A 21238-nucleotide genomic window follows, 5' to 3' on the forward strand; every position below is an offset into this window, starting at 1 on the left:
CACCACAGCCCACAACAAAGAAAAAAAAAATCAACCAAGCCCACACCCACTAGGCAACACCCACACCCACCAACACGAAACCCACTCGAGCCACCACCGCAAACACACTGATCTACCCACAAACCCACCCACCCACTGATGAACCTAGCCACCCACCGACGCCGATCTACTCCATTCCTCATTAGGTAATATATCCACTGATGTCGACGAACCCAGCCATCCACTGATGCCGATCTACCCGCACAACCACAACCACAACCACCACCACACCACAGCCCACAACAGGGGGAAAAAAAAAAAAAAAACAAGTAAGGGTGAAATGGGTTGGCAACGTGGATCGGCAGCGTGGGGGTGGGCTGGCAACGGTGAGAGGAAGTTGAGAGAGAGCTGAGAGAGTTGAGAGAGAGAGAGGTGAGAGTTGAAAGTTCTGAACTGAAAAGGAAAAACAAATAAATAATATTTTAATAGGGAGTGAGAATAAAAAATTATTTTATTTTTTAGCTCTCAGCTACAATGCACATCTATTTATAGATGTGAACTGTAGCAATGAAGCTAAAAAAAATAGCTATAGCTCCACTGTTGGATGGTGGTTTTTTGTGTTTTGGTGGAGCTAAAATAGCTATATAGCTCCACTGCTGTGAGTGCTCTAATCTATAATTTGTGATGAAAATGTTGTGGAACAGTGCCTCTCATTTTTATGTGTTATGGAATTTGATTAGATTTAAATTTCTATATTTCTCTTTGTGCCCTTAATTGTTTGTCATTAGATTTAAATTTCTATATTTCTCTTTGTGCCCTTAATTGTTATTAGTAAATTACTAAAGTAATAGGGTTAAGGGTTAATCGAAGTGTTATGCCCTATTTTTGTAGATTTTTGTTATGCCTTATTATTATTATTTTTTTTTTTTATTCAAGATAAAAATTTTACTATAACTTAATCTAAGTGTGAAATCCCTTTCCGGATACTTCAATCTCAATCCTTGCCTCCCTCACTTCACAAAAAAATTTGTATTTTTGTAAAATGTCATCACGCCAAAAGTGCTATTTTTAGAAGGACATTGGCGTGCTATTTTTAGAAGGACATGAAAATGAATGTCAAAGAGTTTTTTTTTTTTTTTTTTTTTTTTTTTTTTTCAGTAATACATAGATATATAGACTGGAAGGATCATGGTGTTCATTGAAAATGAAAGCTCAGACTATTTAAATGCAATGTAACCCTGAAATATGAATTCTTTAGGCTTAGAAAATTTGAAGATTGAGGCTATCAAGTCAATCTATCAAACTTTTATTAGTCAAGCTGTTGATCATACAGCAAACAGACCATAGGAAGTACTCATTATTTCAAATATGTAGATTGCACAACATACATAAGGCAGTTTCTGATATTCAGAAACAATCAGTCATAAGTCATATTTTCTGCCTCATGCCTAATGGAATCAAAGAGTGCAGTAGACAGATAACGCTCTCCAAAAGCTGGGAAAGATAACCTGTATTCAAAACAAAATCAAACAGAATAGTTAATGGACTTGAGTTTGGAATACACAGACTAGTACAGCTCTAACTCTAAGCCGTCTGTGCATTTTATACAATCCTACACATAATTGCAATGGAAAAATGAGTTAAGGGTGGCAAAAGGTCAAAGTTTAGGTCTGACAACTGGATTGCATATATCGTTTTTTGGAGTGCCCAAACCCATATTGAACCTTACTTTCATACAGACTCAACCTGGTCTTTGTTTTAAGCCAACTTAGGAATTTATACTTTTTAGTAGGTAGGTCATTTAATATGAATCAAATCCGATTCTAGGTTAGTTAAGCAGGTATGCAATACTAATGCAACTCCTACGAACACCAGTATTAAAACTTGGGCCTAAATATTCTGAAATTTTTTTCAAATGATTTTTTTTTTTTTTAAATTATTGGACTTAAAAAGCATTAGGGTGTCACAAATTTTTTTTTCAATTTAAAATTTTATTTTTAAAGATCCATTTATATAAAAAAATGAAGACAAAGGAGACTGATCAATATGATATTATAGCCCACAAGTAGCAGCTTTGCAGAAGTACTGTACAGCTTGAAGCCTTGAACAATATTTACCTCCAGGGTTAGGATGAGAAAATTGAAGAAATATAAATCCTAAGAGTTGTATGAGACATAATTAGAGGGATTCTGGAGCAAATTTTGAAATTAGTTAAATCAAGCTAAGCACAATACCAAAATACATTTAATGAAGCGCAACAAAGATTCTATATCAATTTAAAGAAGACACTTGGACTTACAGCAATAAGTTTTCCAGCATTTTCTGGCCTCTGCCAATTTTAGTGCAGCAGCAGCTGCAGCACCAGATGAAATCCCAACCTGCAAAATACATGCTTCCACGTTCAGCATAGAAACGAATTGTAAAAAGTTCTTATAGAGCCATTACCTTAAGTAAGTATCCTACCAGCAAACCTTCTTTCAAGGCAAGCAGTTTAGCAGTTTCAATGGCTTCCTCACTTGATACCTGAAAAAGTCACCAAAAGCATTTTGAGTCTGTGAAATAAAATCTATGGCTGAATATGCAGATGCCAGTGATCAGAGAGTTGCCATGTAAACAATAGCCGGTAATTGCCACTACGCTTCAACAAGATTGAAACAGAACGTTATTCTGCTTCCACTGTAACAGGTTCGTATAACTGTCACAAGGATTTGCAACTTTTGTTTTAACTTTGAATGGGAAAGTCCAAGCCCAACTTTTTTTTTTTCAATGTAAAATATATTTAATCAGTCGCTAAATGATTATTAAAGCCCTCACAAACTCCAAGAAAATAGAAAGACCAATTTCCAAAAGAACATGACGACAATATGCTCAAACTTATCCATGTATATGTATTCCTTATTGATCTCCAGAATCATTTCTGTTTTTTTATACAAAAATGCTGATATTGAGTTCAGCTGAGTAATGTGACATATTCATTTAAGAGAATGACCCATTTCATAATTGTAAAAATTTTATTTTCCTCTCACTCACAGAAACAATAACAAAGATAAACAAGGTCTTCCAGAACCATTTTCATTTTCATACCGAACCTGAAGCAAGCGTGATGGGTAATTTATTCATTTCTAAAAATATAATTCATGAAATAGCCCAAAAGAATTGATTCTCTAGATGATATAAAGAAACAAGACCCATTACAAGCCCCATAAAGCTGACTCTCATCAAGACGAAATGCCCTTAAACCAAGTATAACAGGAATGAACTTTACACCTATAAAGGACTAAAATAAAAAATAAAATCCTAAAATAAACAACACTCTAAGACTGATAAAATTACATAAAAGACTTTTCTAGGCAAAACTTTCACAAACCTAGTCCTTAATGTCCTTTTGTTGAGCCTACTTATCTGCCTTCCAAATTTCAATCATCTATAATGATAAAATAATGTTCCAAAGGTGATAAATGAGTTATACGTCCATTGCAAAGACAACTCTACTTGCATACCCATAATTACAATGTATTCTGACTATGCTCATGCTTTTCACTCAATATGCAACACTTCTAACTATAGCACAAGTACATAATTTCACATGTGAAATCAAGGTGAAGGAAAATAAAATAGTTTCTGGACTCCCTTGAATAACTTCATCAAGCAGCTTCATATCCAGAACAGTAGGTATTATACCAGCTCCAATTCCTTGGATAAGATGCTTGCCTATGAGGAAAAAGTCCAATAATTCATTACATTTTTTTTTTTTTTGGGAGAAGACAATAATTCATTACTTGGAAGAAAATGCCAAAAATTAAAAAACAACAACAACCTCCACTGAATTAAACATATAAGTCATTATGAACTCCCCAAAATTAAACAGAGCAACAGTCAGGAAATTTCTTAGTACCCAAAGATGGAAACACTTTATTAAGAAGGAATCTCCAACTACCCAATAATTGACAATCAGACAAAAAGTCAAAAACCACAAGAGCTACAATTAAAACAAGAAAAGAAGAGAGCAAATGATCTTGGACTTTAATCATGGAGAAGAGAACCTTATCTCTAAATAGTTGTAGATACACACACTGTTGGACTATAATGATAAAATAATGTTCCAAAGGTGATAAATGAGTTATACGACCATTGCAAAGACAACTCTACTTGCATACCCATAATTACAATGTATTCTGACTATGCTCATGCTTTTCACTCAATATGCAACACTTCTAACTATAGCACAAGTACATAATTTCACATGTGAAACCAAGGTGAAGGAAAATAAAATGGTTTCTGGACTCCCTTGAATAACTTCATCAAGCAGCTTCGTATCCAGAACAGTAGGTATTATACCAGCTCCAATTCCTTGGATAAGATGCTTGCCTATGAGGAAAACGTCCAATAATTCTTTACTCTTTTTTTTTTTTTTTTTTTTTTTTTTTTTTTTTTTTTTTTTTTTTTTTTTTTTTTGGAGAAGACAATAATTCATTACTTGGAGGAAAATGCCAAAAATTAAAAAACAACAACAACCTCCACCGAATTAAACATATAAGTCATTATGAACTCCCCAAAATTAAACAGAGCAACAGCTAGGAAATTTCTTAGTACCCAAAGATGGAAACACTTTATTAAGAAGGAATCTCCAACTACCCAAATAATTGACAATCAAACAAAAAGTCAAAAACCACAAGAGCTACAATTAAAACAAGAAAAGAAGAGAGCAAATGATCTTGAACTTTAATCATGGAGAAGAGAACCTTATCTCTAAATAGTTGTAGATACACACACTGTTGGACTATATATTTGGCCTATTGGGTATGCATGTTTTGCTAGCTTAGCTATTTCATATTTGTGTGATTCTCTTTATATATTGTTATTGATGTTGGCTGAGCCTGTCAGGGCAGTGAAGGTTTTATAGGGAAGTGCAATGGAACTCTCAGACTTATTCACACAACTCACCCACTACAGTATTGACATAGACTTTTGGATCCTTGCCTCCTTGTACTTTCAAAGAAGCTTTACCCTTTTCAAATCACTACAGTAGTGTATTCTTAAAACTTTTGTACATGGTACAAGAACAAGACCATGTCTTATAAATTCATTTTGATTCGACTCTTGTCTTTATGTGCTCTTATGATGCGCTATGTGGAGATACCAAAGATTTGACCATTCAGATCAGGATCAGGTCACCATAGTTCTACTAAAAATATAATAAATAAATAAAACGAAACAATCTACAAAAAAAATAGTAACCAAAAAGTATTCTATAAAATTAAATATATATAGATATAAAATCGACCCATTTTTTCAAAATATAAAGTGCAACTGTGCAAATATTGTTTAAGTCTTTTTATTCTCCATTTTTTTTCTATACTATAGTTATATTATAGTCTATAGTTTACTATAATTAGTTAGAATAACTTATAAAAAAAATTTGAGCTTCGATTGGGAACACTATAAATAATAGAAGGTAAGGATTAGGTCCAGTGCATTCTACCCAAGCTGATTCTTGTAATATAAGTTATAAATTGTTTTCTTCGTGATAGTCAAATTTTAACTGCTTGTTAAGCTGGTTCATTATAATTGAAACCTAATATGGTAGTTATAAGTGTTTTTTTTTAATAAACAAAAAAGTGGGGTTTTTAAGTATACCAATTAAATAATATTTTTTTTCTAAAAAATCAATAAATTATATATATATATATATATATATATATATATAACATTTAAAAAAAATCATTTTTATTATTTTTTGAAATACAAAGTTACATCTAACATTTTGTTATTAGGAATTTGCTAACATTTTATTTTCAATTTATAAAATGGCCAATTCACTTAATCTTCTTGTACTATAATCAAATATCAAGTAGAATTATCAATTTCAATTTTGAAAAATCTTTTTTTGCAAAAATAGTTATTTCAAGTACTGTAAATAAAATTTTGTAGACGTGAAACTGGAAAAAGAATATAGTTTTTAAATATAATCAAGAATTGCAATATTACATGTTTGATCGTCGTTATGATTGTTTTCTTTATTATCTTTCTATTGTATTATGCCATTATTTTTTGTTTAACTCTTTTTAATGAATATTTTTAAAAATCATTTGTAAGGTTTCATCTATATACTTTATTATATTTATATTGCTAGTAACAAATTTATCACATTATCCTGCTTGAAATTCAACTTCTCTCTCTCTCTCTCTCTCTCTCTCTCTCTCTCTCTCTCTCTCTCTCTCTCGTTTTTCACATTTGAAGTGATATTTTCATATTAGGAAATTATAATTAAAAAGTATTTAAAATAAGATAAACACTATCTTAAATGTAAAATTATAATATGAATTATATATCAAAGGCATTATTGCAACTTTACTTAACAATAGAATCACCAGATAACCTTAACACAACTTAATAAATTAATACTTACCAAACCAAGATTAATTTTATATAGAAAATCAACTATCATGGTTCAAGAGAAAAATTTAATAAAAGAGATGGAGATTTATTATTATTTTTTAGAATGAATTTTAATTTATGGATAGCTGAAATCTAATTTTTAGATTTGATTTTGGCGTAGAGAGAGAGAGAGAGATGGTCTGATGTGTAGTTGGGTGGAAGATTGGGTACCTATTATTGACAATATTTTGTGTGAAAAAATAAATTACAAAAACTGAAATCTCAAGGTGTTATGAGAAAGATAATCAATAATAATTCAGCACATTGACAATTATTATTATTATTTTTTTGTAAAAATCTTTAAAATTTCTGTAAGGACGAAATTTGGCTCCCTGACCCAAAAGATATATGGACCTGAGCCCAAAAAGCCCTAAAACAATGAATTTGTAGAGAATGAGTTGGGAATCTAGGCTCTAATGAGTTGGATAGTTGTTATGGTAGATTGAAATGCCAATAAAATAAGAACAGGCAGGTTATACTTAAAGAAAATCACCCTTGGCACGGTTCGAAGAGATCGGTTCTTGTATGTCTTCCGGATTAGGCTATTAGTCTGGTCCTTATTGCTGCCCTCCTTTCTTTCTCCATTTTTTAGATCTCTTTCTATCAAGGTCCCTCCTTTATTTTATACTATCCTCATCCTCTTATTTCCACCTTCCACGTGTAGATTTAGATTGATAACTTTGATACTTGTCCCATCAGTCCCTCCCTAAAGTCTTTGGGAGTAACTGTAAGGCTGAAAAGCATGGTTTGACCAGTTGCAGAGCATTCAATGCCATGGTAGCAGCCTTATCTTAGATATTTTATAACTTTCTTTTGTCCTGTTCCTTCTTAATACTTATCCTCTTCCATGAAATAGTTCGGAATGTTGCTCTTGATGGTAGACTATGCCCTCCCTCCTCGGCCTTGCCTAGCCGATGAGGGATTCTTCCTCGTTTTTCCCTGGGGTGGCCCTGATCGGATTCCATTTATTCCCTTATTGGTATAGACCCCTTTGGAAGTGTTTAACGTCCTCAGATTAGGCCCCTAGCCCAACATATACATAGATATGGGCTCCCTAGCCTTTCACCCCTAAATAGCCTCTCGAGATCCTTCTTTCTGACTCCTCAGGGGGAAAGGAGGATGTCGACGTGATGATAGTTCCTTCTCGCCCAATTTACATCCCCTCTGACTGTACAGATAACTGTCTAAGTCACGCTCCTGACATTTCAATATACAAGACGTGCTTTCATTAAATTCTTGTGGCTCCATGTTCCCCACACTCTACAACGTGATGCTGATCCAACAGCTGAGGATTTTGTTGGAACTTGAGCGGGATTTTTCTCGCTTGTAACTTTCTCTTCGAATTTCGAGCAGGATAACTCCCACTAGGTTTTGCCTTCTATATAAGGTGCCCCCGGGAATCATTCTTCTTCGCTTTACAAATCTTTGAGTTCTCTAGAAATTTCAAACTCTCAAATCTTCAAGGCTTTCAAAGGATCCAGCTAAGATGGGGATCAAGGCCTAGGGGATGAGATGGCTAAGGATAAAGGCAAGGGCAAGGAAACCGGGCCCTCCTCAGAAACCAAGGATGTCGCTTAGGCCCTAGATGATGCGGTCAAGACGAAGGAAGCAGAGGCCAAAGATGTTCCTGCCAGCCAAGCAAGAAAGAAGATCCTTCTTCTCCAGCCAAGGCACATAGCAAGTGCAGATTGCATCAGATTTTTGGTGTGACAGCGTTTTGGGTTTCAACACATATCATGTGTGCATAAATGTAAAAACAATCCAAGGTTGATCGAGCAAATTAACAAGAACAAAGATAGACAGGTTTTTTGCTTTTCAGCTTTGATAGCAGAACATCTTGTAATTAGGAGAAAAAATGATAGATAGGTCTCCTATTTTTCAGCCTTAATAGCAGAACATCTTGTAATTAGGAGAAAAAATGATAGATAGGTCTCCTATTTTGTAGTGGAGGTTTGCTGTTATGCATAATGTACATTTCCTTTATCTAATAAAAAGGGTTGCACTTTTTACTTCGTGAGTCTTTTTTTTCTCTGCAATAACTATTTTTATGAATGGTGACGTTGTTATTTTTCCCTCTAATGGGACTTAAAATTGATGTTGTTGTTAGTAATGAAAAATTGCCACTCTAACTTTATCAAAGCCGGTAGTAGTGCATGGCTGCTAACTTAAGTAAATTAACTTAGTAAAAAAAAATAATAAGGAAAATGACCGTGTGCTTGTACTGCGAACTGTGCAATCCATCATAGAATACTCAATCCAAAGCAAGTGATCCGAGGGGGCCATCCTGTACTTAGGTTTTGCCAGACATTTACAAAGATGTCATAGTGTTAATTTCCTCAAAGCATCTGGTCCAAGGACTGCAGACATGACTTTGGTTCTGTTTGAACACTTATAAAAGATGTCATAATGTTAATTTCCCCAAAACATCTGGTCTGAAGACTGTAGGCATGACTTTGGTTCTGTTTGAACACTTATAAAAGATGTCATAGTGTTAATTTCCCTAAAGCATCTGGTCCGAGGACCGTAGGCATGACTTTGGTTCTGTTTGAACACTTATAAAAGATGCCATAGTGTTAATTTCCCCAAAGCATCTGGTCTGAGGACTGCAGGCATGACTATGGTTCTGTTTGAACACTTATAAAAGATGCCATTGTGAAGTACAATGCATTAGCACAATGGATAAGCATATGTCAATGGAAACTTTCGTTAATAATAATACCTTTTCAGGAGATACTAAAACTAGCCCCACTTCGAATCCCCTTTGATTTGCAACATCATCAATATGTATCCTCCTGGACAAAGGGTCCGGTGTAGTGAGACCATGCCAGCTAACTTTTCATCCATGTTTTGTTTCTCAATTTTTTAAATAGGATTTCAGCGAACTCGGCCACCAGATCAATGAAGGCTTCACCCTCCACAGAAGCGTGAGGTATGTATTCGATATAGAAAGCCCCCAATATCGTATCCTACTTGGCAATCCTCCTCGTAGCATGCATCCTTGCCAAAATGGCCTCCTTAAATGATCGATCTCCTGCTGCATTGCCTCGGTATGTTGAGCGTTGAACTCACTAAAACACTAGACTTTCCTACAGACGGCGCCAATTGTAAGGACGCAATTTGGCTCCCTGACCCAAAAGATATATGGACATAAGCCCAAAAAACCCCCAAAACAATGAATTTGTAGAGAATGAGTTGGGAATCTAGGCTCTAATGAGTTAGATAGTTGTTATGGTAGATTGAAATGCCAATAAAATAAGAACATGCAGGTTATACTTAAAGAAAATCACCCTCGACACGGTCCGAGGAGATCAGTTCTTGTATGTCTTCCAGATTAGGCTATTAGTCCGGTCCTTATTGCTGCCCTCCTTTCTTTCTCCATTTTTTGGATCTCTTTCTATCAAGGTCCCTCCTTTATTTTATACTATCCTCCTCCTCTTATTTCCACCTTCCATGTGTAGATTTAGATTAATAACTCTGATACTTGTCCCATCAACCTCTCCCTAAAGTCTTTGAGAGTAACTGTAAGGCTGAAAAGTATGTTTGACCAGCTGCAGAGCATTGAATGCCATGGTAGCATCCTTATTTTAGATATTTTATAGCTCTCTTTTGTCCTGTTCCTTCTTAATACTTATCCTCTTCCATGAAATGGTCCGGAATGTTGCTCTTGATGGCAGACTATGCCCTTCCTCCTCGGTCTTGCCCAGTCGAGGAAGGATTCTTCCTCGTTTTTCCCCGGGGTGGCCCTGATTAGATTCCATTTATTCCCTTATTGGCACAGACCCTTCTAGAAGTGTTTTACGTCCTCGGATTGGGCCCCTGGCCCAATATATACATAGATATGGGTTCCTTGGCCTTTCACCCCTACAATTTCAATCTAGTTGAATTTTATTGATTTAAAAATTTGGGAGTCTATTTGGAGGTAAGGGAGCGTAACGCTCTGTTTGTTTCGCTGGAAAACCTTCTGTAAAGATAGTTTTCCACATTTTCCAGTGTTTGGTAGTACAAAAAAAACCTGGTCAATGGAAAACTATCTTTAGTCAACAGAAAACTCTAATAAAAATAAGGCTTATTTTCTATAGGTTGTTTTCCAAAATTTTTTTTTGGAAAACAATCTCTCTCTCACGCGTTGTATCTCCTATAAATATTATCTTCGTCTATAGCCGAGGAAAACATAATTTTTTGGCGCATTCTCTCTCTCATGGTAAGTTTTCTCACTTTTTCTCTCTTCCCTTTGCTTTTTCTCTCCTCACACCCTCACTGTCACTAACTCTGGTCTCTCCTCTTCCCATAGATCTCTCTCTCTCTATCTCTCTTCTCTCTTTTCTCCATGTTTCTCTTCCCCTCTATAACGCAATTCTTTGATTAGATTTTTTTTTTCCTTCACTAATCAGTCAATAGCTCCGACTTGCAAAGGAGAACAAATTTGCAATGGTAATTATTTCATTCCTCTCTACCAAAATCCCAATTCTTTGCTTTGAATTTCAAACTCGATTTTCTTTTTTCTCTAAGAAATTTTCAATTTGATGGATTCCGGGCAAAAGTTACTTCTTTTTCGTACATAAAATGCAAAAAAATAAAAAATAAAATAAAAAGAAGAAGAAAGAAAGGATGAAGTAAAAGATGAAAATTGTAAACATAGTATCTATATTGCTCTAAATTGCTTTTACATGGGACAATCTTTACCGTGGACTAATAATATTGTTATATAATGAATGATAATTGTTTAGGAAAATTTGTTGACAAATACTTTTTTTGTTGGCAGATACTATGTAATGATGATATATTATACAGTACATTATATAAATACATAATTTAGAATAATATTGGAGACTTGTGGTTGACCAAAGTAGACAATTAGTATACCAACAAAAAGAGTAGACAATTAAAAGTTATTATTATTTATACTTATTGAAAATGTAGTCACCTGTCAAATTTATATATATATATATATATATAGACAAATGATTGATATATGTGTGTGTACGTACGTTACTGTCTATATATATGAACAAGATGAGTGGTAGAGATCATGAAAATTTGACAACTAATTAATTTTGATTGTATATATTGTCAAAATTTTAGTATGAAAACCAAATTCATCCTTGGTTTTTTATTTATAATGATTACATTAGTTAGTTTACATAATATACATGTTTTAAATTATAAAAGAAATATTTTTTTAAAAATTGCATACCAAACACTAGAAAACATTCTCAAGCTCATTTTCAAGGTCGTTACCAAACACTGGAAAATGAGACAGTTTTCTAGAAAATGCTCTTTGGAAAATGAGCAATTTTCCAGAAAATGTTAATGCTGAAACAAACAGAGCGTTAGTGAAAGTAATTATTGACCCACAATTTTAAGACATTTTTCTAATAGAAGTCCTAGCCAATGAACTAAGTGATCTAAGGCTAATGCCAGCCTTGGCCACTTGCTCCTGTGAATGGTATGCCACATAATCTTAATAACAACCCCAAGTTTTAATATACCCATCGCTGTTAATATGTCAATTGTCATGTTCATGAAGTTTAAATCATCCTTCAATAAATGGTTCATTAATTATAATATCTTTTCCTAAGATTGCATGTATGAAAAGTCAAATTTATCTTTCATCAAAAGATTTCTTCCAGATTGCATGAAATCTCCTTCTCCAAAAAAAAAAAAAAAAAAAAAAAAAAAGATTGCATGAAATCTTGGACTAAAGTGCATGATTTAAATCGTCTGTCAATATATGATCATATGTTACATTACAATGTATTTTCCTAAGATTGCAACTTGCAAGTATGAAGAATCAAATTTATGTTTCGTCAGAAAATCTCTTCCAAGATTGCAAGAAATCTTGGGTCAATCTTGTTGTAATTTTTTTTTTAATTTTTAATTCAGCAAAAAGAAAAGGAAAAAATGTTTTATCATAAATGATTTATGCAATTAAAAAAAACGTTTGGTTTCATTTTGCTAGACCACCAATTATAACAAATATTTGGACTACAAAAAATAACGCAATTTTTGTCACAACTCGCAATGTGGCAAGTTATGAGTGGTGGAGATGTAGACTTACATGAACTACCAAACAGGCCTAAGCTTATACTTGCATGGGAGTTCGCAATTTCTCACCATTGAACTTCCCTCAATATTGTTAAGGTTATAGTTGAGATTTAAAATAGAACTTTGGTGACAGAGACAAGAATAGATAGATCCCCAATAATAATAAAAAGGACAAATACATGGTCATTATTATATTTGGTTCTCTTAAAACTTTGGTAACGGAGGCAAGAATAGTTAGATCCTTAGACTGCTTGCAATAAACTAGACCTTGGTCACGAATAACCTTTCAAACTTGTTTAAGTCTTGAACAACCTCTCAAACATGTCTTGGACTGCCCTAAATTCTCTAAGCTAAAAGACCAACAATTTAGAGTTGGTAAAAGTAGATGCAAAACTAGGAAAAAACTAAGTGAATATGCTAAAGAGTGGTGGTAATTAACTAATATACAATGTGTATGGGGATACAATTAAAATCTTGTGTTCAAAACATGATTTCACTTATAATTGTGAAATCATGTTTTAAAACAAGATTTCAACTGTAGTGTAAATGATAACATGTAACTCAGTGTGTGCAACGTTCATAAAAATAAAACAAAATAAAATAAAATAAAAAAACCCTTAGCATGTGCAACAATAATTGTGTTTTCAAAATATGATTTTAGTTATAATTGTGAAATCGTGTTGAAAACAATAATTCAAGTGTATATTCAGTAATGTGTAACTCAGCATATGTAATAATAATTAGTGTTTGCTAAATGATGAGATTTTAAATGGATGGAAATTTCAATCCTATCAATTTAATGATGATGACAATTGGCAATAGTGGTTGTGTTAATAGCTGCAAGCCAAGGGAAGGCAACAATAATAATGATGGTAGTGGTGGGCTGGTGGCAATAGAGGTGATATAAACAGATTGTGGTGCTGATAATAGTTGTGTCAACATTGGTAAAGATTAAAACATTGGTGGTGAAAGCAATGGCAGGAGCAGATGGTGGCGGCCGCGAGCTGGTAGAGACATATTAAAGATTTGACAAAAAAACCTATAAAACAATGTGATTGTTAGCTTCTTATCAGTCTTCATTTTCAAGGTGTAAACTTCTGATTCAATGAGATCTTTCAGTCTTCATAAACTATCAAATACGAGCATTTGAAATCATATATAGATAGATTAATCCATGGTAAATTCAACATAACATCACATCAGATCAAGCAATCATTATCCACTAAATTGAGGTTAGACTTATAATAGCATTGGTAGTGTTCAATTTAAAAAAAAAATTTGATGTTCATCAAGTGCACAAGTTTCACTTTCACTACGGATATATATTATTGGGCCTCATACCTTTTAGCAAAACAATATATTCTATAAAGGTAATTGATGGGGAAGCAAAAGAATTACTATCTCTGACTCGTCCAAAAGCCAAGGGCCAGGTGTTTAAAGAGGTCGTCCATGGGAAAAATGCCTGGACGATCACATGACACTTAGGAAATTCTCAATGATGGGATTTACTCACATATGTTGAAGATCCAGACCACAGTGAGAATAAAACCCTTATTTGTCGCCGTAACTTCCTCATAGATGCTTAACTTCCAGTAGTAGTTGTAGCGAAAGATTGGAGGTTATAACTTCCATAGCCGTTGTGGAAGTGATGTCTGAACTTACTAATTCCCACAAATCTTGGGGAAGTTATTAAGTAACCGCTCCTAGACCCTCTATATAAGGACTTGCCTACATCAAGTCAAGGTAAGTTTTTTCCTAAGAGAATTCCTCAAAAGTTGGAACCTTATTTTCCAAAACAAAACTGATTTAATCATTGGAGGGTACTTGACCGGTCCACCCTAGTCGCCTTTTGATTGTGTTTGCGTTTTTCAATGACCACAAGTCCCACATTGAAATAAATAAGGAAGAGGAGAGGTAAGCGCATAGTATTAAAGTAAAGCATGTAACACGTCTCAACATACTTACCTGGACAGGGTCAACTGGTGATCCATAAGGCCCATGTCTTAGAAGGGTAGCCTCCATTGCACATGAAGGAGGGGTGCCAGCCTAAGGTCTTCCCTAGTGGAAGAGCCTACGTCATTATTTGTTGCACCGGGGGCTGCGCAAGCGCTGCCCCTGCCAAACTAATCATTAAATTTTATTTTTTTCTTAACTTTTTATATGTTTATTTAAAGTGATTTTGCACTATTAAATTTACTCTTCAATATCGTTATATATACTGTTTCTCTTCAAATCACTAATTCTGTTCTTAGACATGCTAGTTATCTCAAAATATTGGAAATTTATAGAAATTTTAAATTTTTTTGAAGTCCCATGATCAGTAAGTTAAATCCATTCTTGGCATGTTTACTTGGGTCTTTTGGGTTCCCGATACCTTCAACTTCTACATTTGGTTTTTAGCTTTCTGTTTATGTTTGACTCGTTGGGTTTATTATTTTTTGAGTTTTAATTTTCAAGTTTTGTGTGTAGGTTTCAAGTCTCTCTTTAATGGATTATCAAAAAAAGAAAAGAAAGGAGTATCTCTTTAATGAATGATTTCTTCAACTTTGTAAATATTTCTCTTGGTTGCTAGTGTTGCAATGAATATGTAGTGAAATTAAGTAGTGAATAAGTGGTGTTGCAGTGAAATTAAATAATACCCTATTAATTAATAAGGACGAAGTCAGGATCTTATGTTAGGGTGCCAAAGTATGAAAAAAAAAAAAAAAAAACCACGGTTTAAGAATGAGAATATCTATATAATTCAATACTAAATTAACATACTTGTAGCATTATTACATTATTGAAGAAGTGCATGAAAAGAAATTTTGTCAATACAAGAAGCCAAATCCCGAATGATCTTTAACAACTCATGGATTTATAGTGGGTACAACTCTGAATTTTTTTTTTTTTTTTTTTGAGAGAAGTACAACTCTGAATTAAGCAAGGATAACAACGGTAAATTAAAACATTCCATTAATAAGGAGTGAAAATTGAAGACCCAAATCTCGATGCGTTATACTTCAAAAAAACTAGTCACAATTGAAGTATTCTCGATAGGGCTTATTTTGTGGGATATAGTGTCTTTGAGACCACATAGGGTTACTGGGCCGACTCTAATACCATATGTAACATATCAAGGAAAAACACTAGTTACATCTACATTATACAGTCACAAACTCACAATTGAAGCTTCTTGTAGGAGTTAATAAAATTTAGTTCAACCTAGTATTTGTTCAATGTGGGACACATCACACATCCACATACAATTAATCAAATTAAGGCATCACAGGCCTAATTTCTCTAAATAATCCATAATTAAAAGAAATGAAAAAATGCACATTAGCACTTAGCAGTAACTTTTGATAAAAGCTTCGTGGCCAATTTTTTTGTTGTTGCAATTTATAATAATGGATAAACAACTACTTATTTCCAAGTTCTCATCCCATCTGATCCATTTGCCAACTTGAAGCGGCTACGAAGTGCACTGTGCAAGTATTGACCCATTTTTTCTACGATATGAAGTGCAACTGTGCAAGTATTGTTTAAGTATTTTTATTCTCCATTTTTTTCTATACTATAGTTATATTATAGTCTATAGTTTACTATAATTAGTTAGAATAACTTTAAAAAAAAAATCTGAGCTTCAATTGGGAACACTATGAATAATATAAGGTAAGGATTGGGTTCAGTGCATTCTACCTAAGTTGATTCTTGTAATATAAGTTATAAATTGTTTTCTTCTCGATAGTGAAATTTTAACTGCTTGTTAGGCCGGTTCAATATAATTGAAACCAAATACAATAGTTATAATTGTTTTTTTTTAATAAACAAAAAAGTGGGGTTTTTAAGTATACCAATTAAATAATATTTTTTTTCTAAAAAATCAATAAATTATATATATAACATTTTAAAAAAATCATTTTTATTATTTTTTGAAATACAAAGTTACATCTAACATTTTGTTATTAGGAATTTGCTAACATCTTATTTTCAATTTATAAAATACCAATTCACTTAATCTTCTTGCACTATAATCAAATATCAAGTAGAATTATCAATTTCAATTTTCAAAAATCTTTTTCTGCAAAAATAGTTATTTCAAGTACTGTAAATAAAATTTTGTAGACGTGAAATTGGAAAAAAAAATATAGTTTTTAAATATAATCAAGAATTGCAATATTACCTGTTTGAATGTCATTATGATTGTTTTCTTTATTATCTTTCTATTGTATTATGCCATTATTTTTTATTTAACTCTTTTTAATGAATATTTTTAAAAATCTTTTGTAAGGTTTCAGCTATATACTTTATTATATTTTTAATTGCTAGTAACAAATTTATCACGATATCCTGCTTGAAATTCAACTTCTCTCTCTCTCTCTAGTTTTTCACATTTGAAGTGATATTTTCATATTAGGAAATTATAATTAAAAAAGTATTTAAAATAAGATAAACACTATCTAAATGTAAAATTATAATATGAATTATATATCAAAGGCATTATTGCAACTTTACTTAACAATAGAATCACTAGATAGCCTTAACACAATTTAATAAATAAATACTTACCAAACCAAGATTCATTTTATATAGGAAATCAAATATCATGGTTCAAGAGTAAAATTTAATAAAGGAGACAGAGATTTATTATTATTTTTTAGAATGAGTTTTAATTTATGGATAGTTGAAATCTAATTTTTAGATTTGATTTTGGCGGGGGGGGGGGGGGGGGGAGAGAGAGAGAGAGAGATTGTTTGATGTGTAGTTGGGTGGAAGATTGGGTACCTAATATTGACAATATTTTGTGTGAAAAAATAAATTACAAAAACTGAAATCACAAGTTGTTATGAGAAAGATAATCAATAATAATTCAGCACATTGACAATTATTATTATTGCTATTATTTTGGAAAAATCTTTAAAATTTCAATCGGGTTAAATTTTATTGATTTAAAAATTTGGGAGTCTATTTGGAGGTAAGGGAAAGAGTGCACAATCTACATATTTTTTTTATTTTTTTTTATTTATTTTTTTTTTTCTTTTTAGTGAAAGTAAATATTGACCCACAATTTTAAGACATTTTTCTAATAGAAGTCCTAGCCAATGAACTAAGTGACCTAAGGCTAATGCCAGCCTTGGCCACTTGCTCCTGTGAATGGTATGCCACATAATCTTAATAACAACCCCAAGTTTTAATATACCCATCGCTGTTAATATGTCAATTGTCATGTTCATGAAGTTTAAATCATCCTTCAATAAATGGTTCATTAATTATAATATCTTTTCCTAAGATTGCATGTATGAAGAGTCAAATTTATCTTTCATCTTTAACCAAAAAAAAAAAAAAATTATCTTTCATCAGAAGATTTCTTCTAAGATTGCATGAAATCTCCTTCTCAAATAAAAAAAAAAAAAAAAAAAAAAAAAAAAGACAGAAAAGAAGATTGCATGAAATCTTGGACTAAAGTGCATGATTTAAATCGTCTGTCAATATATGATCATATGTTACATTACAATGTTTTTTCCTAAGATTGCAACTTGCAAATATGAAGAATCAAATTTATGTTTCGTTAGAAAATCTCTCCCAAGATTGCAAGAAATCTTGGGTCAATCTTGTTGTAATTTTTTTTTTAAAATTCAGCAAAAAGAAAAGGAAAAAAAGTTTTATCATAAATGATTTATGCAATTAAAAAAAAGTCCTTAAAAAAAACGTCTGGTTTCATTTTGCTAGACCACCAATTATAACAAATATTTAGACTACAAAAAATAACACAATTTTTGTCACAACTCACCATGTGGCGAGCTATGAGTGGTGAAGATATAGGCCTACATGAACTACCAAAAAGGCCTAAGCTTATACTTGCGTGGGAGTTCGCAATTTCTTATCATTGAACTTCCCTCAATATTGTTAAGGTTATAGTTGAGATTTAAAATAGAACTTTGGTGACAGAGACAAAGTAGATAGATCCCCAATAATAATAAAAAGGACAAATACATGGTCATTATTATATTTGGTTCTCTTAAAACTTTGGTAACGGAGGCAAGAGTAGTTAGATCCTTAGACTGCTTGCAGTAAACTAGACCTTGGTCACGAATAACCTTTCAAACTTGTTTAAGTCTTGAACAACCTCTCAAACATGTCCTGGACTGCCCTAAATTCTCTAAGCTAAAAGACCAACAATTTAGAGTTGGTAAAAGTAGATGCAAAACTAGCAAAAAACTAAGTGAATATGCTAAAGAGTAGTGGTAATTAACTAATTATACAATGTGTATGGGGATACAACTAAAATTGTGTTCAAAACATGATTTCACTTATAATTGTGAAATCATGTTTTAAAACAAGATTTCAACTATAGTGTAAATGATAACATGTACTTAGTGTGTGCAACGTTCAAAAAAAAAAAAAAACCCTTAGCATGTGCAACAATAATTATGTTTTCAAAATATGATTTTAGTTATGATTGTGAAATCGTGTTTGAAAACAATAATTCAAGTGTATATTCAGTAATGTGTAACTTAGCATGTGCAACAATAATTAGTATCTACTAAATGATGAGGTTTTAAATGGATGGAAATTCAATCCTATCAATTTAATGATGATGACAATTGGCAATAGTGGTTGTGTCAATAGCTGCAAGCCAAGGGAAGGCAACAATAATAATGATGGTAGGGGTGGGCTGGTGGCAATAGAGGTGATATAAACAGACTGTGGTGCTGACAATAGTTGTGTCAACATTGGTGAAGATTAAAACATTGGTGGTGAAGGCAATGGCAGGAGCAGATGGTGGGGGCCGCGAGCCGGCAGAGACATATTAAAGATTTGACAAAAACACCTATAAAACAATGTGATTGTTAGCTTCTCATCAGTCTTCATTTTTAAGGTGTAAACTTCTGATTCAATGAGATCTTTCAGTCTTCATAAACTATCAAATACGAGCATTTGAAATCATATATAGATAGATTACTCCATGGTAAATTCAACATAACATAACATCAGATCAAGCAATCATTATCCACTAAATTGAGGTTAGACTTATAATAGCATTGGTGGTGTTCAATTAAAAAAAAAAATTGATGTTCATCGAGTGCACAAGTTTCACTTTCACTGCGGATATATATTATTGGGCCTCATACCTTTTAGCAAAACAATATATTCTATAAAGGTAATAGTGGTGGAAATTGGGAAATTTTCACGTAAAAGTTACTGTAGAGAGAGGACCATCTTAATAAATTCACTTTCTTAGCACAAAAAAAGAAAAGAAAAGAGAGAAATTAAAAAAAAGAGACAAAAAGGACTTTCATAGTCTTTTTTTTTTTTTTTTTTTGATAGTCTTGAATGGCTTGCAATGGCATTATAGTGTCTATGTTGGGTTTGCGTTTTTCAATGACCACAAGTCCCACATTGAAATAAGTAAGGAAGAGGAGAGGTTAGCGCATAGTACTAAAGTAAAGCGTGCGACACATATCAAAATACTTACCTGGACGGGGCCAATGGGTGATCCATAAGGCCCATGTTCTAGGAGGGTAGCCTCCATTGCACATGAAGGAGGGGTGCCAGCCTAAGGTCTTCCCTAGTGGAAGAGCCTACGTCATTATTTGTTGCACTGGGGACTGCGCAAGCGCTGCCCCTACCAAACTAATCATTAATTTTATTTTTTTATTTTTTAACTTTATATTTGTTTATTTAAAGTGATTTGGCACTATGAAATTTATTCTTCAATATCGTTATATATACTGTTTCTCTTCAAATCTCTAATTCTGTTCTTAGTCATGCTAGTTATCTCAAAATATTGGAAATTTATAGAAATTTAAATATTTTTGAAGTCCCATGATCAGTAAGTTAAATCCATTCTTGGCATTTTTACTTGGGTCTTCTGGGTTCCTGATATCTTCAACTTCTACATTTGGTTTTTAGCTTTCTGTTTATGTTTTACTCATTGGGTTTATTATTGTTTGAGTTTTAATTTTCAAGTTTTGCGTGTAGGTTTCAAGCATTTCAAGTCTCTCTTTAATGGATTATCAAAAAAAGAAAAGAAAAGAGTCTCTCTTTAATGAATGATTTCTCCAACTTTGTAAATATTTCTCTTGGTTGCTAGTGTTGCAATGAATAAGTAGTGAAATTAAGTAATGAATAATTGAAGTTGCAGTGAAATTAATTAATACCCTATTTGTTAATAAGGACGAAGTCAGGATCTTATGTTTGGGGTGCCAAAGTATGAAAAAAAAATCACGGTTTAAGAATGAGAATATGTATATAATTCAATACTAAATTAACACAATTGTAGCATTATTACATTAAGTGCATGAAAAGAAATTTTGTCAAAATAAGAAGCTAAATCTCAGAATGATCTTTAACAACTTATGAATTTATAGTGAGCCTTTGGATTGCAAGGAAAGTTGCGTTTTCTGCGTTTACGTTTTGTTTCTTTTTTTTTTTTGTTTTTTTTTTTTTTTACGTGAACAGTAACATCACATGGGTTCACTGTTCATATACTGTTTACGTACTGTTCATGTACTGTTCACGCATTAAAAATATTAAAAATGGGTCCCACGATACTATTCACACATTTAAAAATTATTTTGTTACAGTACTTTCAGTTTTCAATTTCAGTAACAATAAACTCAATCCAAACGGACCCATAGTGGGTACAACTATGATTTAAGCAAGGATAACAACTGGCATTAAACATTCCACCAATAGGGAGTGAAGATTGAAGATCCAAATCTCAACACGCTATACGTCAAGAAAAAGTGCTAGCCACATCTGCATTATACTTCAAAAGAGCTAGTTACAA

At 32.7% G+C, this 21238-nt stretch overlaps 3 protein-coding genes and 2 non-coding genes across 11 annotated transcripts in view; 3 read left to right on the forward strand and 2 right to left on the reverse strand.

Moving 5' to 3' along the window:
• LOC126717298 (cysteine synthase-like) overlaps nt 1-4847 on the reverse strand; it is a 34195-nt gene extending 29348 nt beyond the window's left edge. Inside the window, exon 1 of one of the 4 annotated variants that reach the window (XM_050418828.1) lies at nt 4722-4847. The gene's annotated coding sequence lies outside the window, so the exon portion shown is untranslated. Of the gene's footprint in view, nt 1-4022; nt 4058-4721 lie in introns of those variants that run through there. The other 3 variants (XM_050418832.1, XM_050418835.1, XM_050418831.1) reach the window with 3 other exon arrangements.
• Nucleotides 1-21238, forward strand: part of LOC126717301 (uncharacterized) — a 32764-nt gene that overhangs the window by 6919 nt on the left and 4607 nt on the right. Inside the window, exon 4 of one of the 4 annotated variants that reach the window (XM_050418845.1) lies at nt 4864-5031. The exons of 2 other annotated variants lie outside the window; for them this stretch is intronic. In XM_050418845.1, the coding sequence (XP_050274802.1) occupies nt 4864-4871 (8 nt within the window). In that variant the 3' untranslated portion in view covers nt 4872-5031. Of the gene's footprint in view, nt 1-2563; nt 2933-4863; nt 5032-21238 lie in introns of those variants that run through there. One more of the 4 variants, XM_050418843.1, reaches the window with a different exon arrangement.
• Nucleotides 4147-21238, reverse strand: part of LOC126717300 (cysteine synthase-like) — a 29116-nt gene continuing 12024 nt past the window's right edge. The window contains exon 8 of the mRNA XM_050418839.1: nt 4147-4347. Coding sequence (XP_050274796.1) covers nt 4178-4347 — 170 coding nt within the window. The 3' untranslated portion in view covers nt 4147-4177. The remainder of the gene's footprint in view (nt 4348-21238) is intronic.
• On the forward strand, nt 14420-14581 carry LOC126720141 (U1 spliceosomal RNA). Its single transcript, XR_007653296.1, has one exon. It is a non-coding gene; the product is annotated as a U1 spliceosomal RNA (small nuclear RNA).
• On the forward strand, nt 19914-20075 carry LOC126720138 (U1 spliceosomal RNA). The gene has a single exon (XR_007653293.1). It is a non-coding gene; the product is annotated as a U1 spliceosomal RNA (small nuclear RNA).

This window comes from Quercus robur, chromosome 3 (assembly GCF_932294415.1).
Source record: "Quercus robur chromosome 3, dhQueRobu3.1, whole genome shotgun sequence".
Taxonomy (NCBI): Eukaryota; Viridiplantae; Streptophyta; class Magnoliopsida; order Fagales; family Fagaceae; genus Quercus; species Quercus robur.